This window comes from Castor canadensis, chromosome 12 (genome assembly GCF_047511655.1).
Source record: "Castor canadensis chromosome 12, mCasCan1.hap1v2, whole genome shotgun sequence".
Classification (NCBI taxonomy): domain Eukaryota; kingdom Metazoa; phylum Chordata; class Mammalia; order Rodentia; family Castoridae; genus Castor; species Castor canadensis.
In genome coordinates, this window is record NC_133397.1 from 27,240,449 (window position 1) to 27,259,084 (window position 18,636).

Genomic DNA, 18,636 nt, shown 5'->3' on the forward strand with positions numbered 1-18,636 from the left:
CATCTTAAGTCACACAGATCTCTCCGGCTGCCTGCAGGGTATATGAACACTATCATCTTCATTGTGAAGAATGATTGCATCTATGCTTATTATCCTGAACTAAGCCAAGGAATAGCTCCAGGCTAAAATTCCTTAGCTAAAATAGAATCAGCACCATTATTCCTAATTGTACTAATAAATGTAAGGTCTTTCAATAGTAAATTGGATGGCTGTTTAGATTTTCTTTAGGATTTACTTTAGATTTTCCTTCTTTAAGACCCAAAGAAAGTTATATTGAGCTTTTATTGGTGATTATAAGTATATGTGTTTATAACAGTTAAAGTGTGATAAGTGAGTTTAACATATTAAAAGAGTTTTATAGGTGGTTGCCGGTGGCTCACACTTGTAATCCTAGCTACTCAAGAGTCAGAGGTCAAGAGGCTTGTGATTCAAAGCCAGCCTGGGCAAATAGTTCATGAGACCCTATATTGAAAAAGCCTATCACACAAAAGGGCTGGTGGAGTGGCTCAAGGTGTAGGCCCTGGGTTCAAACCCCAGTACTGAAAAAAGAAAAAAGGGTTTTATAGCATGTGTTTAGAAAAGATTATATACTAACCAAACTATTCAAGTCATACAAAACCATTTTTCAGTGTCTTCACACTTGCTAGGCAGGCACTCTTCTTGCTTGAGCCACTCCACCAGCCCTCAGTGTCTTCTTAACTGAGAATAATCCTATTCAGCACACTTCTCCTCCTGAGGTGGTTCATACTGAGCAAGCTTTGCTTTCAGTTTTTTATTTTCTTCTATAGTAGCTTCATATTTTCCTTTCATTTCTGCCAATTGTAGGGAAAGCATCTCTATTTCTGGATTTTTCCAGGGTAGCAGTTCCTATGTGATGCTATTAGAAATCCAAGGCAGTATTGGGTTTCTCTGGTTTTTCATGTAAAGCTACCAAACCTTGGTCAGCGTGTCTAGCACCCTGACTTTGCCAAGCACCTCCAGACCTCTTAGCTTTATAAAGGTCATAGTACTAGTGACAGTGACATGACTGGCACCAGAGACTGTCCATGCTGTACATTTTAATTGCTTTTTCTCAGCATAGAATGCCTTTCTCTACTTTCTAATATTCCATTTAATTGTCTGTCCTCCATCAAATGTAATTGTCTTTTCAAGTCTTCTCCGGTTGGAATTAATGCTACCTTTTTTGCCTTCCCATTGCATTTTCATATACTTTACACATACACTCTTGCATTATGACATAGCTGTTTTCCTCTTAAATTACCCTTCTTTTTTTAATATTTTAAAGGGCCACAGATTATTTCATTAACTTTTTACATTCAAAATGCGAATAATCCTTAAGTAGTCCTTAAGAAATAGCAAGACATTAAACTTTCTCTTATTTCAAAGAAAATATAAAATACTGACTAAATCATAAATAAAATGTATTTCTCGTGGCATTTCCAGTGGTATAGTTCTAAGTACTGTCTTTCTTATGATTTTCTCCTTTTTAGGCCGGATCAGTACATGTAAGAATTCGACGAGATGCAAATGAACAAATGGTTCTTGCTCATGTGACCAACAGACTGTACACTCTCGTGTCTACTCTGACTGTTCAAATTTTCAAGGATGATTGGAGTAGGCCTGCCTTACTGTCTGGGCCTGTTGCAGCCAATGTCCTAAACTTTTCAGACCATCACGTAATTCCAATGCCTCTTTTAAAGAATATGGATGATATGACCCCTTTCACATCAACTCCAGCTAAACCTAGTAGTCCCCCTCCAGAATTTTCATTTAATACCCCTGGAAAAAATGTGAGCCCGGTTGTTCTTCTGAACACACAAACAAGGCCTTATGGTTTGGGTCTTAATCATGGACACACACCGTACAGCAACATGCTCAGTCAAGGACTTGCAGTTCCAGGAATGGGAGTAACCCAAGGATTCAGGACTGGTTTTACAAATATACCAAGTAGATATGGAAATAACAATAGAATTGGACAACCAAGACCATGATGTACCCTTATTTTCATGAGGAATACTGACTCCTTGGCTTCCAGTTTATTGAATAATCCAACTCTGCATTGACTGTTCAGTCATTTACACTAAATGTCAGAATGGTAGGCTTGTTCACATTTCATGAACCCTATAAACTATATTTTTGTAAAAATGTTTTTGTGGCAGTGAAATCCTTGTAAATGTTACAGGCTTTACATAGGCTTCCTGTAGAAGCGTGCTTCTCTAAATTTGAACTTTGCTATCTTTGTTTTGTAGCTGACTGCAGTGGGATAGGACCTCGCCTTTGTAAGAGAGCCACTTGATCCAGTGGGTCTGTCACCTTACTGAGAATACATTTTCTTCAGTGAAGTTTATAAATGTGCATCATGAATAATACACATTTTAGGACAGGAAATATGTCCATTTGAAAAGTAAAAGTCTCTTTTATAGCTTTCCAAACTTAATTACCACACTTTTCTTTGAGGTCCTCCTGAATTATGTCCTATGAGGTAAAAGCAAAAGTTTCTATCAGAAATTTTGGGGCTGGGAATGTAGCTCAGTTGTAGAGCACCTGCTTAGCCAACACAAGATCCTGGGTTCCATCCCCAGCACCACAAAAAAAAAAAAAAAAATACACTACTACCTAACACAATTTAAGTTGTTTAATTATCAGGGTGTTTTTGTTAAAGTTTTTCTCATTTACAAATTTCAGCACATTTGTAAATAGTTCATGGTTCTCAGCATTTTATTTGGATAAATGATTACCAGACCTTTGGTGAAATGTAATAAAAGAATCCCAGTTTTCTGGATACATTTAATCAAATTCTGATAATGACATAATAATGGAATTTTATCTTTTTGTCACATTTTAATGGGTCAACTTTGAATTTCTCATTAACAAAATATATTACCAAAGTATATAGCATTCCAATAATATGGAATTTGATACCTTTGCAGTTTTGCATTAAAAATTTAACTATTTTACATTATTTTACCAAAGTATAATGGATCTTAAATTATAGAACACAGTATTGGTAGGTCTGCAGTGGGCTGCTTCTAACTTTTTTATTTTCCTTTGTCAAAAATAGTGATTTGTTTGGTGAAGTTTGAGAATCCTGTAGATTATTTTAATTCTTGGCTCTTTTCCAAATGCAAATTGTAAAAAGTATACATCGTAGTATGATTTCCAAAAAGTACCAGCAGCAGTCAAACATTACCTATGAAGCTTCTTTTAGTTTGATTGTATTGTGAGTTCTACAATTATGCTTTTAAAAAGGATGCAGCTTTCCTAGAGTCCATGTTTCTAGAGAGTAATGACTTTGCCAGCCACCGGTCACCTCTCTAGAGATTTGTTTTCTATAGAATTTGCAAGTTTTTTCAGTCAACTCATTTTCTTTTAAGTAGGAACAGTACTTCCACATCCTCTCTTCACAGTGGAATAAGATATTTCCAAGAATCCATCTCTGCCATGGAATTGTAGTTGTCTGTGATAGCAAGTGACTATGTTTTAAATACTTTTTGCTTAGTGGAAAGTAGGTCATCATTTTCTTTGACATCTGCAACTGTGAGCATTTGACCGCACTACCTTGACTACTGGGGGAAATTCAACTTTGTAAAATGTACCAAGACATCCTGTTTCTTGTCCTTTGTTTTTTGTTATCTAACTATTACGACACCTATTGTTGGCCTACTATTATTGGATTTTGGTTTTGTTTTGTTTTGTTTTGTTTTTGAGTCCTAAAGGTTGAACTTGGGGCTTAGCACTTACTGGGCAGGCACTCTAGCACTTGAGCCACACCCCCCACCCCTTATAGGGTGACTTTTCCTCTGTTGACCTCATCTAAATGTGAATTAAGGTCATGTATGAAATGTGAAGAACTGCCATGTGTACTGAGTGATGATTAAGAGGTGTGCTGCACACTATGCATTCCTTCTCCATCCCCATTTTGTTCAGGTACCAAGCAGTTCTGCATGAGACTCTATGCCTGCTTCCTCAACACCCATTCAGAGGCAACAGCTGTGCAGCTGTCCACCAAAGTGCTTTAGTACCCACCCATACTGCTTGAGAAAGGATACCAAGAGTTACCTGTAGGATGTGAAGCAAGGGACCTTACTCACTGAAAATCAGTATGTCATGTGTTGCGGGTGACATTGGCCTGTGCATTATTATGTAGAGAAGTGTTATTTACCACTTTCTGGCTAACTTCAGGATTTGAAAATAAGGAATGTGACAAACATAGGCCTATACACAGCAGCCTCACTAGTAATTCTTGCCACAGAATCACTTGAAGCTTGACAAGGAAGTTTGGTTTAAGTAATTGTCCCATGGTTTATAATAAAGAGTAAGCTCCATGGAATATAATTACCCTGTTTTAAGAAGACACTATTAATGGGGGGAAAAAACACTGGAGTAGAAGGCAAGAGATTTGAATTCCAATCCTGTGCTGCTGCTATATAAGTAGTTTTGTGACCATGGGCAAGTAAGTCATTTAATTTCTCTGAGCTTTTTTATCTGTAAAGTTAAGGAAGGGGATGAATTAGTTGATCTGTAAAATGTGAGCTCTAAACTTTTGTGGCTAGATTCATAGGATATATGACAAATTACTAAAATACTGTGCCCAGAATTTCTTGATAGTAACTACCTCAACATATGGGCCAAATGTTGCTTACACCAACACCTGAGCCATTAATTTGAGGTGCCATGAGAATAGAAGGCAAACCACAGGCTGACACTATTTAGGTTTTTGGAGTTTTTTTTCCCAGACTTGCCTTGACCTAAATTTATATAGGTTAAAGAGATTTTTCTTAAGACTTTTTTCTTTGTAGGAAAGGGTGAGTTAGGAAGGAGGTAGAAAAAAGATTAGAGCAAGATATTCTTCACTTCAGTGGGATACATTTTTCCTTTTTAAAATTTCTACTAGAAGAAGACTTAAGTATCAAATCACCTGTTGAGCTGCTTTTACACTAAGTTTTGCTTGACTAAAGAATGCCTATCTCTTTTGGGAGTCTGATCTTCTAATATGAGTAAGTACTTTTTACAATCCAAATTTTTTAATTAAACTGGGTTCAATCAAAGAGGATATATGAAGTTTTCTTACTAATTATAGATAATTTTGGTTGGTTTCTTTAGTCAATAACTATTGGTAATTTAATTATCTCATATTAAGCAAATATTTATTGCATATCTGTGGCATTTGTACATGCCAGGTACTATACTAAGTAAATATGCATACAGTATATAAGTTTTTTGTAACCCAGTATTCTTGGGGCCAAGAGTCAAGGAGCTACTATTCCTAGTTGGAGAAATGAGATACAAAACTATTCCACACATTATCAAATTAAACTCCTTCCCACTTCCTCATCTTCCTTGGCTTCCTTTATCAGACTGAAAGTCAAGGGGTTCCTACAGCACTCACTGGCTTAAGCTACCTTTAAGTAATTACTAGTTTAAAAGCACCTTTAAGAACACTGATATCATCATCATCAAATTGCCACCCAATAAGCCTAGCTTCTTGCAAAAAAGTTAACTTGGATAACCCATGACTAAGTTTTCTTACTAGTGATGCCTCAGGTAAAAATCCTTTCCTACTGAAATCAAAAAAAACTAACTGCTTAAGATTCTCAAATACACCCATAAAGTCAAGCCATCCGTCACTGCTCACACAATTTCCAGCCAAATCCAACTGCTGCAAGTTTTTCAGAGGATTCTTTTCAAAAAAGACACCTGGGAAAAGAAAAGAAATAAGTATGTTAATTGAAAGAAAAAAAGTTTTTAAAAGAGTTTTTCATTAATCAGGTTTTTCTGGTTTAGTTTTGTTTTGTTTTGTTTTTGAAACAGTCTTGCTGTGTAGCTCAGGTGAGCTTGGAACTCACTGTATAGTGCTGTGACTGGCCTCCAACCCTCAATCCTCCTGCCTCAGTCTCCTGAGTGCTGAGATTGCAGCTGTGTGCCACTAAACATGGCTTAATTTTTCCATTTTGAAATGACCACGTTTGAATCAATGCTGTGGTTCAGGAAGAAATTAGAATTCCCTATAAATACTGCATATGGCCCACTGTATTTACAAATTATGTTTCCTAAAGTATAAGGGAATCTATGATAAATACTAGTAGTATGTAAACAAATACTACATATTTTTCTTTTTCCCCGACTCTCCAGGAAATAAAAGGTGGCTTTAAAAATAAGGAATGATAACCATGATAGAGAAACAACTTTGGTTCCCTTTCTAAGTAGGGCCAGCAGCTATTCAACTCAATAGCAGCTACCGAAAACAGACCACAGGCCCTCTGCACCCCTTTTAAGATTAAAAGGGACCAAAGTCATTTAAAGGGGGAAATGAAGCAGGACAGACACATGAGGCAACATGAAAATGAAAATTAATATATATTAACAGGTCCAGACTCTCAGAACCAGGAAGTAAAAACAGAAAAACACCAGCAAACTCCCCTCCCACCTCACCTACTTTTAAATGTTAAGTGACAAGAAAAGGAGACCAAAAACCATTGCCTAAGGATTACATGTTTCCCCCCAGTTAGGAAGTATAAAGGCCACAGATGAGAACCACTACTTTGAGTCTTTACTCCCTTTTCCTGTATAAAGAGCAGGAAATGTTTCTCCATTTTTTCCTATTTCCTACTTTAACTTGTTATACTAAAATATATCCTTGCTAAAAGTTTCAAAAAAATTGAGGTGTGAGAGAGGCTATTAAATATTCAAGACTTGTTTTCAAAATTGTTGTCAAAACAGGCAATTCATTTTTGCAAAAGGAAACATTACTTAAATAATGTATCTTGGGGCATAGGATATTCTTAATTGTAAGCTTTAGTAAGTGAGCCTGCTTCCATATCTAAAGATTTGGGTATTTTTGTTTGTTTTTAACTCTCCCTAGCCTCTTCAGGAAGGTCCTCCATTCCTTGAAAAATAGGGCACCCTAACTTGCTTCCTACAGCGAAAAGGTGGCTATCCTGTCCTTCTGGTACAAAAAGAATGCAGGACTTTTTAATGTGCATTCTTTAGTCCCATGTTATCAGTTTAGATAGTACTGGAACTCAGTTGAATCTTGCACTAAGAAAATATCTTTCAGGTCAAATACCACCATGCAGAGTGCCCAATATACAACATGTAAGAAGCCCACATAAGACTCCTTATTGAGTGCCTTAGATTGTGCACACAGTGTTAGCCCTACAGCCTTTCCTATTGACTAAGTTCTCTCTGAAATACGTGGTGAATGGATCGTCTAGCCCATTGAACAGGGAATTCAGTACTTTGTATGCTTGTACTATGGACATTCACTGAAAACTGTAGAAGAGCATCTGCCTGACTTACTAGTCATGTTACTAGACTTAGCTCATCTTCCTTCATACCTCACCCTGCTTTGAGCGTGGAAGTTTATTATATATTAAACTTGTGCTGCTTAAGAGATGCCAGATATTAGATAACGTTGAAGTCTGTTAGAATGAGGGCTTAGGGCTCAGCTGGGACTTCAAGTGAGAAGAAGTCCCTGGAAAAGTGGTTTTAAAAGTCCCTTTCTGTTGTCTCAGTAAAGAAGACCACTGTTCCCCACAGACAAAAGACAAAGGAAGCTAAAGAGTTCAAGCTAAATAAGGCAAGTTTCAGTTCCATATGGCCAATATTAACTAAAAACTAGATGGCCACCAGTAATGAGAGCTACAGCATAGGAATGGTCCTTTTTTTGGCAGTGGGGGATGGGTTACTGTAGTGTGTGTGAACACAGAGCCTTGTGCTTGCTAGGCAGGCAATGCTCCCCACCCATCTCTCCCCCATCCTGAGTGGTCGTTTCTTGTCTGCTCAGCTTATGTGGGTTGAGGTCAACCCAGGCATGCACTGAGGTTACACACTCTTAGTCACATTCAGTAAGGGTGTTGACCACCATGGTCAAGGATGGTGTATTTAGTCAATGTCAGCCAGGATTCATCACCTTCATAAGGTCTTGAGTTTACAATGCTCCTTGGATTCTCTTTACAGGTGTCTGAAGTAAATAGGTCTTATCTGACCATAGTCAAGATACTAGAGGCAAAAACCAAGTAAGGAGAGTAGCTCCCAGGGTTCTACCTTGTGTGCTACTAAGACCATCTTTGGATACTACATTCTGTGCTTTTATTGCCTTGAAAAGTGAGACAGACTGCTAATTGTTCCCCAGCTCTGACTCTTCTTATTCTATAAGTATAGTTTTGTTGGGTCTGGAGAACTAAAGGGCAGTTGAGTGAGTATCCCATCCCCCATGGAGAGCACTATGATTCCTGCATCCTGAGAAGGAGATGTAAATCTGCATTCCTGCTTCCTGAGAATGAGGTATAAATCTGCACCCTGAAGAGGAGATCTCATAGATCTGCCACAAGGCTGATGAGCCAAATGCTCTCAAGATTGTTCCCCCTCCACACCAATAACGGGCAAACAAACCAGCTTATCTAAGAGAGCCCACCTAATCCATACCCAAACCCAGAGTTAAAACATCCATAAAAGCCCCAGCCTTCACCTGAGCAAGGAGCCACTGGTTTCCAGGCTCTACTGCACTGCTCTCTTGCCTTTCTCTCTAATAAATCCTACTCCGTGTACAAGCTCTGGCTCACAAGTCAATCAGCTGCCTCATGAGCCAGTTCTCTGGCCTGAGAAGGCAAGGACCCTCGACACTGGCCCACAACATTTTACACCAGCATGTAACAGATTTATCTGGGTATATGGCCACTCATATCCTAAAATCCCTTGCTGCTAAATGCAGCTAAATTCTTGGCAAGGAAATATGAAGGCAAAAGTGATGTATGAGAAGTGTTGTTCAAGCAGTAGAGTGCCTGCTTTGCAAGCTGAAAGCCCTGACTTCAAACCGCAGTCCCACCAAATTAAAAATGATGTGTGTAATTTCCATGTCACTTTGAAAAGAAAATGCCCTCCACTTCTACTTTTGCCCTCTCCCATTAGATTGACATGCCCACATGTCAATGACCTAGCCATGACCATGAAACTGAAGATAAAACTCTAGAAGTGAGCCAGGTGTGGTGGCCCATGCCTGTAATCCTAGCACTCTGGAAGCTGAAGCAGGAAGATTGTGAGTTCAACTCCAGCTTGTGCCATATAGTGAGTTCCAAGCCAACCACAGGTAAATTTTGAGACCCTGTCTCAAAAAACAAGAAACAAACTCACACTCACTATAATGAAGGAGTAAAAATACAGGTTTCTAGGTCTAAAAGGCTGCAGAGAACAAAGCCACTCCACCTGCCTGAACTGCGCATTTCTCAACTGTTAAGTTGGGAGAGAAGTAAAGTACTATCTCCTGCAGCCATGGTGTAGTTGGGTCTGCCATACCAGTTCAGTTTGCACAGCCTAGCAGACCAACCCTCACATTCTTCCTTCCTCTGTCCCTTGGGAGTGCTTCTTTATTCCCTGTAGGGCAGCTGTCTCCTTCCTCTCATAGCCTATGGTCAAATCCCGTCTGCCTTTGCCTGTTCTCTCTGTGCCTCCCAGCATGGCAGGAATGCAAAATGCTAGTTTCCAGTTGGTGTGTCTATTTAAAGCTCCTTCTCCAAGAAGCAACTTCTTTTCTCCTTCTCAACTAGCAAAACACATTTCACCACCTAACAAGAACCTGAAGAATTTACCGCCCATTCCACCCCCAGGAGGTGAGCTATTTATACTGGCTATCTGCTGAATCTTGGTAAGAGAGGTTATCAACTTGGTAAGAGAGGTTCTTGGGTAATTATTAGAATGTGTACATGCACGGGAAGCAAGAACAAGCAACATTTTTCACAGCCCAAGGCAAGCCTTCTGTTCACTGACTCTGTAATGCTTTCATCATCACAAGGAGCAAATAGATCTGAGAGGAACAGAATCATGACATTTGGGGCTGTCAGCTGTAGGCAGTGGAGAGTGCAAATGGCTTGATTTTTTAAATTCCAGACAAAACCTCAAATGCTCTGGGTAGACTTCTGAAGGTTCGTGTATCCTAAAGAAAGCTCTTATGTTGCTATGTGGTTTCCTGAGCAAGTATCAGAACTCTTAGCCAGGTATTCATTCAGCATTCGTACTTGAGTGCCTATTGTGTGCCACACATTGTGCTGGGGATATGTGAAAAGGGCAAGCATGGCCCCTGTCTCATTGGGCTTACAGCATAGTAGGATTGGAGGCTGAGGGACAAACACTAAAATTATTAAGACTGAAACTTTATTGCATTTGAACTTGGAGATTTTTTATTTTTATTTTATTTATTTTTTTTTTTTCTCAATCCTCTCTTTGTCTCTCTAATGCCTGTTCAGCTTACTGTTGATTAGTACACTATCTCTCCCTGTTTGTATCTTTGAAACTTTGTTTGCTTGTTTTGGGGTTTTTTTTTTTTTGTTTGCTTGTTTTACCCTCTTTCTTTAACTTCTTTGCTTTCCCACTCCTCTCACCCTTCCATTCTAAATACCACCATTGTTATTATTGCAAGCTAGAAAATAGTTAATTGCACACAGTACAGGGCCAATAACAACACCAAGGGCAATGATGGGAAGACAGAAAAAACAGAGAAACCAGTTTCCCCACAGCAAAAAATTAGTACAGGAACCAGAGGGGAATGAAGAAAACAGATACTCAGATTGAGACTCCAACAAAATGAAGATTAAACTATGCCAAAGAACCCAATGAAGCCCATAAGAACAATCTAAAAGAACAAATACTACAGATAATCAATGAGAATTTTATAGAGATGATACTGGATATGGTCAACCAAAATGTACAGGACATACTCAAGAAATTCCAAGACAACAAAAATAGAGAATTTGAAAAAGCACAAGAAGAAATAAAAGAAACCACAGATGCACGGTATAAACACCAAAGTGAAACAAAGAACATGATGAATAAAGAGATAAATGAACTCAGGACAAAATAGACAACATTAAAGAGGAAACGACCCAGGATATGGAAAACCTCAGAAAAAAGAATGAAACAGAATTGCAAAACAAAATGGAAGGCCAATCCAGCAGAATAGAAACAGAACACAGATCTCAGAACTCAAAGATGAAATGGTAATTAAAGGAAAAACTGAAGAACTATTAAACAACTCGAGATCTGTGAAAAGAAAATGCAAGAACTCACTGACTCCATCAAAAGACCAAATTTGAGAATCATGGGCATTGAAGAGGAAGAAGAGGTGCAAGCAAAGGGAATGCGTAATATATTCAACAAAATAATAACAGAAATTTTCCCAAATCTAGTGAAAGATATTCCCATACAGATGCAAGAGGCCTCCAGAACACCAAACATACCAGACCAAAATAGATCTACCCTATGGCACATTATCATTAAAACAACAAATACAGAGACCCGAGAAAGAATATTGAAGGCTGTAAGAGAGAAAAAACAAATAACGTACAAAGGTAAACCATTCAAAATCACAGCAGACTTCTCAACAGAAACATTAAAAGCAAGAAGAGCTTGGGGTGAGGTCTTCGGGCACTGAATGAAAATAACTTCAACCCCAGGATACTCTACCCAGCAAAACTATCATTCAAAATGGAGCAATAAAAGTCTTCCACGATAAGCAGAAACAAAAACAATATGTGACCACAAAGCCACCACTACAAAAGATTCTTCAAGGGATTCTGCACACAGTGAAACCCAACATAACCATGAAAAGGCAGGCAGCACCAAATTACAGGAAAAGAAAAAGCAAGAAAGTAGAGAGTAACCTCAACTTAGGTACACACAATCAAACCTTCAAACAACTAAGACAACTAAATGACAGGAATCACCACATACCTATCAATTAATGGACTTAATTACCCCATCAAAAAGCACTGTTAGATGAAATGGATTAAAAAGGAAGATCCAACAATTTGTTGCTTACAGGAGACCCATCTCACCAACAGAAATAAGCATAAGCTTAGGATGAAAGGCTGAAAGAAGATTTACCAAGCCAATGGCTGCCAAAAACAGGCAGGAGTAGCAATACTTATCTCTGACAAAGTAGACTTCAAACCTACATTGATCAAACGAGATAAAGAAGGACATTCCATACTAATAAAAGGGGAAATAGACCAAAAGGAAATAACAATTATCAACCTATATGCACCCAATGTCAACGCACTCAATTTCGTCAAACATACCCTGAAGGACCTAAAAGCATATATTAACTCCAACACAGTGGCAGTGGGAGACTTTAACACCCCATTATCATCAATAGATTGGTCATCCAAACAAAAAGTCAATAAATTCTAGATCTAAAATATACCATAGACCAAATGGACCTACTTGATGTCTACACAACATTTCATCCAACTTCTACACAATATACATTCTTCTCAGCAGCCCATGGAACCTTCTCCAAAACAGATCATATCCTAGGGCATGAAGCAAACTTCAGCAAATATAAGAAAATAGAAGTTATACCATGCATTCTATCTGATCACAATGCAATAAAACTAGAACTCAACAACAAAAGTAAAGACAAAAAACATGCAAACAGCTGGAAATTGAATAACTCATTGCTTAATGAACAATGGGTCATTGATGAAATAAAAGAGGAAATTAAAAGGTTCCTGGAAGTCAATGAAAATGAAAACACAACCTACTGGAACCTATGGGACACAGCAAAGGCAGTCCTGGGAGGAAAGTTTATAACCATGAGTGCATATATTAAAAAGACTGAAAGATCCCAAATCAATGACCTAATGATACATCTCAAGCTCCTAGAAAAACAAGAACAAGCAAATCCCAAAACAAATAGAAGGAGAGAAATCATAAAAATAAGAGCTGAAATCAATGAAATAGAAACCAAAAAAAAACCATACAAAGAATTAATGAAACAAATACTTGCTTCTTTGAAAAATAAACAAGATCAACAGACCCCTGGCAAATGACTAAAATGAGGAGAAAAAAAAACCCAAATTAGTAGAATTAGGAATGCAAAAGGGGAGATAACAACAAACACCATCGAAGTCCAGGAAATCATCAGAAACTACTTCAAGAACCTATATTCAAATAAATTCGAAAATCTTAAAGAAATGCACAGATTTCTGGATACATATGATCATCCAAAACTGAACCAAGAGGATATAAATCACCTGAATAGATCTATAACACAAAATGAAATTGAAGCAGCAATCAAGAGTCTCCCCAAAAAGAAAAGTCCAGGACCTGATGGATTCTCTGCTGAATTCTATCAGACCTTTAAAGAAGAACTGATACCAACCCTCCTTAAACTGTTCCACGAAATAGAAAGGAAAGGAAAACTGCCTAACACATTTTATGAAGCCAGTATTACACTTATCCCAAAACCAGGCAAAGACACCTCCAAAAAGGAGAACTATAGGCCAATCTCCTTAATGAACATTGATGCAAAAATCCTCAATAAAATAATGGTAAAGTTAAAGTTGAATGTAATCTAAGAGTTGCCTAAAAGATTTTTAGGGTCATGTCAAACTAAAATCAAATCCTCTATGTCTATGAAATATCAAGGTTATCTTAATATTGTTAATATTGTTCTGCTCTGAGTAACATCTACAAAAAACCATTACAGAGAAAGATTTTATCAAAGAAATTATTTGTGTTTTCTGCTGATCTTGTCAAGCTTTAAGTACTAGTAAATCAGATTTCATTTACATATTTGCTTATGTGTCTTAAATGACCACCTTGTAACAGTGTTATGTTATACTTTATCTAAATATGGTAGAAACATTTAAAAAGTTAAGTGTCAATTGATATAAAATAATAAGCTAAAGCTCTCTTTTATCCAAGAGTGTTACATTTAAATCCTGACAGCCCCTGCCTCCCACAGGTCACCTACCTACGTGTGGCCTTAAAGGGACAGACTCACTCCCGGAGTCATAAATGCATCAACCCAATCTTCCATTTCCCAATCCCCCATACCATAAGACAGCTTACAGCTTTCCTGGCAGTTATAGGATTTTGCAGAATTTAGATCCCTAGGTATGTAGTCCCTGAACAGACACCTTTTTATGCTCCTCCTACTATTCCTATTTGGGTCTTAGATAATGTATGGCCACCCATTTCTCTCTCTGTAGTTGGAGGACTCTTGAAATTGTCTAGGGGACAACATTTCACAGTGGTTCTCCTGGCCAATGCCCATCCTGATGCCTATGTTTCTTGCTCTCCTATTCTTAGGCTTCCTCCCTTGTATCACACTGCATGTCTGCTATTGCTGATCAAAAATTTAACCACTTGTACCTCCAGGGATACCAACCTCTCCAAAACGTGGGGATAGTTGGCTGGTACCCACCATGCGGAGGTTGGAGGATTGGCTCCAGACTCTTTACGACCTATGGCTACAAGGGACCTTCATCAACTTCAGGGAAGAGGAAATCTTCATTTTCGGAGCCTGGGTGTATGCCACCATGAGGCTCAGCACCCCAACATTGTTTGCCAACTAACCCTCCCTTCCCCTATGCCGCCCCTTGCCAGCTCGAAGAAGCCAGAGCAAACACAACACCCCCCTTCCTTAACAAGCAAAAAAGGGAGGAATGTTGGCAATAATGGCGCTGATAGGTTTCGGTTCTTACTGCACCCTTAAGCTTCTGTTTTCCAGGGTCACGGTCCTGCCTCAAGTCTAGCTTGAATTCTCCTTCTGCCCCAACCTCCAATCAGCATGAACAAGAGATCCTAACCAATCAGATCATGCCGAGTCTCACTGAGGGGTATTTAAGCACTGCCTCTCTCTCTCTCTCTCTCTCTCTCTCTCTCTCTCTCTCTCTCTCTCTCTCTCCCCCCCCCGCTCTCTTCCTCTCCCACCCAGCAATAAAGAATCTCTTGGCCAGATCACTCCTCTCCATGTGGTCACTTTTGGGACCTACATTTCCAACACAGGTCCCTCCTACTGAGGGGCCAAGTAAATTCAACACTTTTGAAAAGTGTCCTTTGAATTAAGCCACACTGGGGGTATAGAGAGGAAGATGGAATAAGTAAGAGGTAGCAGGTGACAGAGAAATGTTGTATTAGGGTACATAAATGTTGCAGGAGAGGAGAAATACAATGAGAACTCAGAGAATTTTATTTTAATTGGGAGAGGTTTGAGCAATTTCAAAAACTGACAGGAGGGAGCAAATAAATAATGGGGCATACTTTGTGATGTCCCTAACTGGAACGAGTGGGCCTGGGATCTCCGTCAGGGCTAGAACAAAGAGAGGAAGACATACCTACGTAATGCAGCATAAGGAGAGAAGAGAACAAAGTCATGTATTTTGTGAAATTGAAGGGGGGAGCTGGCAAACTGAACAAAATAAAGTTTGAAGTAGTTTTCACAGAGCAGATTGAATACAGAAACACAGAAAATTGCTAGAAATGTCCAGAAAAACTGATTATCATTATTTTAAGCAGAACCAGATCCTCAATTCACCTACTCATCCATCACCTGGCCTGAGAACAAGAACGTGAACAAAAGCTTGGATCTCCTACATGGTATTTTCACCTGGTCTACCCACCTGCTTCCTTCCTGACCCAAGGTAACTACTCTTCTGGTTTGGGAGTTTGTCATTCTTTTTTACTTTTACCCAGTGTATGGATTGAAATGCTAATTTCTTCCAGAAACACTCTCAAAGGTACAGCCAGATACAGTGTTTTACTAAGTGTCTGTATGTCCTATAACCTAACCCATTGACACATAAAATCAAGCACCACAATGAATATATCTCCATTTTTTTCTTACATGTCTCCATATTGATTAATGAAATTATGTCATCATTTTTGTTTTCTTTTTGTGGGTACTGGGGTTTTGAACTCAGGGCTTTGTGCTTATAGAGTAGGCACTCATAAAGCAGGTGCTCTACCATTTGAGCCATGTCACTATTTTTTTTGATCAGCCTTGCTAAATTTGATCTATTTTGTTACTGCATCTAAAGAGTCAACTAAGCTTTGTTGATATTTTCTATTGTATTCATCGTTTCTGTTGCATTGATTTATATCCTTTGTTGAGTACCTTGTGGTTTACTGTGTTCTTTTTCTGGCTTCTTAAATTACAATTTTAACTTATTTTTAGCCTTCCTTCTTTTTTAACATAAGTGTTTAAGGCATGAGAATTTTCTTCAATCCCTGCTTTTTCTGTATGCCAGAAGTTTTGACATACAGTGTTTTCTTACCCTGTGGTCTAAACATTTTTATTGAAGTTTGCCACTATGAACTTATATCTATCTGACAAATATTGAGATTTTTTTTTCCCCCAGTAGCCTGAGTGTAGGTTCAAAAAAGGGTCAAATTAAGGACCATGCAGGCTTGGAGGTTTGCCTGGAAAGTGCACCCCATCTACTGCATTTCATTTTATACTTCAGTTTCTTCCTGCATCTCATTAGGTAGTCTTTCTTTTATTACAGATTCCATCTCTCATTAATTATACTCTTCATTTGACTGTTACATCCAACACACATATTCTTCACTGATTGTCATTGCCTAAGTTGTCTTGTGCTACTATGAACCATGACAGTTTCAGCTGTTGAGACAAGAATGCTTGCAAGGATGGAGGACAGAACCTAAACTTGGTGGAAAGGGAAGTCAACAAAGAAGGGGGCTGGATGTCCTGAGAAAGTCAGAGGCCTAGTAATTGAGAGTCACTGAGTAGGTACAATGGAAATACAGGAGATTGTTGTTTGAGAGTGGGATATCTGAATTTAATGTCTCGGTGCTAGAACAATTGTAAGTGAATTATCCTAGTAGTCTGGTCATTCCATGCTCATGGGTTCAGGAGAGCGGAGGCAAAGGTCATTGAAGGGGAAGGTACAGTGTGTGGGTTTAAGAGTTTCAAGTGAGAAGTAACATCTTCTGAAATGATAAGAAGAGTTAGAGGGCCAGGAGTTCTGGAAGAACTTACCAGAGTCTTCAGTGAGTAAGAAGAGGTGGCAAAATTTCATAGTTGATTGTAATAAAAAGGGCCAGAGGTGGCCTGGCCAAATGGCTTAAACCTCACAGAAGAAACAGCTTTAAATGAGGTCAGAAAAAGTGGGCTGAAGTGATAGAGGGGCAAATGTGATCAAAGCACTTTATATGCATGTATGCAAATATCACAATGAAACCCTTGTACAATTAATATATGTTAATAAAAAGAAAGAGAAAATGAAGAAGAATAGACTAAAAGGACCGTAAGAATCAAGGAGAACAAGACCTTGCCTTTGGACTCTAAGAGCCATGAAAATGAGATTGAAGAGTGACTAGTAATGAGGACTGCAGGGGAAAGTCAGGTTTTAATAAGGACCAAGAAGTAGCTAAAACCTTTGATAAAAATGTTCTTTTCTTGCCGAGCACCAGTGGCTCACAGATATAATTCTAGCTACTTGGAAAGCTGAGATTTGGGAGGATTGTGGTTCAAGGCCAGCTCAGACAAACAGTTCACAAGACCCCATCTCCAAAATAACCAAAGCAAGATGGACTGGAGGTGTGTCTTAAGAATTAGAGTGCCTATTTTGCAAGCTCAAAGCCCTGAGTTCAAACCCCAATGTCACACACATACGCATGCGCACACACACACACACACACACACACACAAAATTTTTAAAAGTTCTTTCCTTAAAATATTCACTATGCCTTCAAAGCATCTCACCCTGTTTCTCATTATATACTGCCCACTTCATAACATATTCCTTCTCCACTCTTCTTATATAGCATTTATTTCATAGTCCTGCATCTTCTGTTACCAGTCTGCATCTCATTATCCCATCTCAAGGTGTATTGGGTGTCACCCATCGTGCTTGTCCTCAGTAAATGGGGTGGGAATCCCCAAGCCACATATGATCTGGGAGAGATATTGTGGACCCAAGCCAGGAGATTAAAGATAGAGGCTCTCCATGTGAACAGTTGGTTGGTCTGAATATTGTAAAAGAAGTGGTCAAATCATACAAATATGTTTTATATATAAGAAAACAGCACTTACTGTAGCAAAGGCTGAGGGTCTAAGAACCACAAATAGATGAGCTTATATCTCAGGGCAAATTGTGGAACTCACATCATTTTATAAGTAATTAATTTTTTCCCTGGTCCTGGGGTTTTAACTCAGGGCCTGACTTGCTAGGCAAATGCTCTACTATGTGAGCCACACCCCCAGTCTTTTTTCTTTTTAAGTCTGTTTTTCACATAGGGTCTCAACTTCGTCCCAGCTAGCAATGGGCCATGATCGTTCTCTGCCTCCCTCCTCAGAATCTGAGACCACAGCAGCATCCTACCATGCCCGCTTTGTGTCTGAGATAGGGTCTCTGCTAACTTTTGCCTACACTGGCCCCAAACTAGTCTCCCTACCTGCCTCCTGTGTCGCCGCGTTACAGGTGTGAACCACCATCCAACTCGAATTTTTTTGATACAGCATGTATTTATCAAGCATCGCAAGGGATATGTACTCTATCAAGTCAAATGGTGCAGGCCTGTTCTCAAAGAGCTCACAGCCTGGTGGGCACATAGAACTATGAATACATTCTCTACATTCACATGGTAAGTATTGTAACAAACACAGTGTTGTCTGTGTGTAATAAAAAAAAGACTTTCAAAACTTGTATTAGAGTCAAAGACATTGGAAAACTGGCATATTTACTAAAGCAGAACATATTTTTACCTATAATTCAGATTCCACCATGGTATAACTCTCACAGAAGTGCATCCAAATGTTCTAGCTTCCGTTTTCTTTCCTTTTTTCCTCCTGCTCCCCTGACTCCCACCAATGGTACTGAAGGTTGAATCCCA

The 18,636-nt window shown here is 38.8% G+C and overlaps 2 protein-coding genes across 13 annotated transcripts in view; one reads left to right on the plus strand and one right to left on the minus strand.

Moving 5' to 3' along the window:
* Slc30a6 (solute carrier family 30 member 6) overlaps positions 1 to 2,962 on the plus strand; it is a 52,127-nt gene extending 49,165 nt beyond the window's left edge. For 5 of the 6 annotated variants that reach the window (XM_074049462.1, XM_074049465.1, XM_074049463.1 and 2 more), the window contains one exon: positions 1,491 to 2,962. In XM_074049462.1, the coding sequence (XP_073905563.1) occupies positions 1,491 to 1,991 (501 nt within the window). In that variant the 3' untranslated portion in view covers positions 1,992 to 2,962. The remainder of the gene's footprint in view (positions 1 to 1,490) is intronic. The other variant, XM_074049466.1, reaches the window with a different exon arrangement.
* A 224-nt stretch (positions 2,963 to 3,186) lies between these two features.
* Positions 3,187 to 18,636, minus strand: part of Nlrc4 (NLR family CARD domain containing 4) — a 50,028-nt gene continuing 34,578 nt past the window's right edge. For 6 of the 7 annotated variants that reach the window (XM_074049457.1, XM_074049459.1, XM_020183546.2 and 3 more), the window contains one exon: positions 3,187 to 5,697. In XM_074049457.1, the coding sequence (XP_073905558.1) occupies positions 5,405 to 5,697 (293 nt within the window). In that variant the 3' untranslated portion in view covers positions 3,187 to 5,404. The remainder of the gene's footprint in view (positions 5,698 to 18,636) is intronic. The other variant, XR_012439654.1, reaches the window with a different exon arrangement.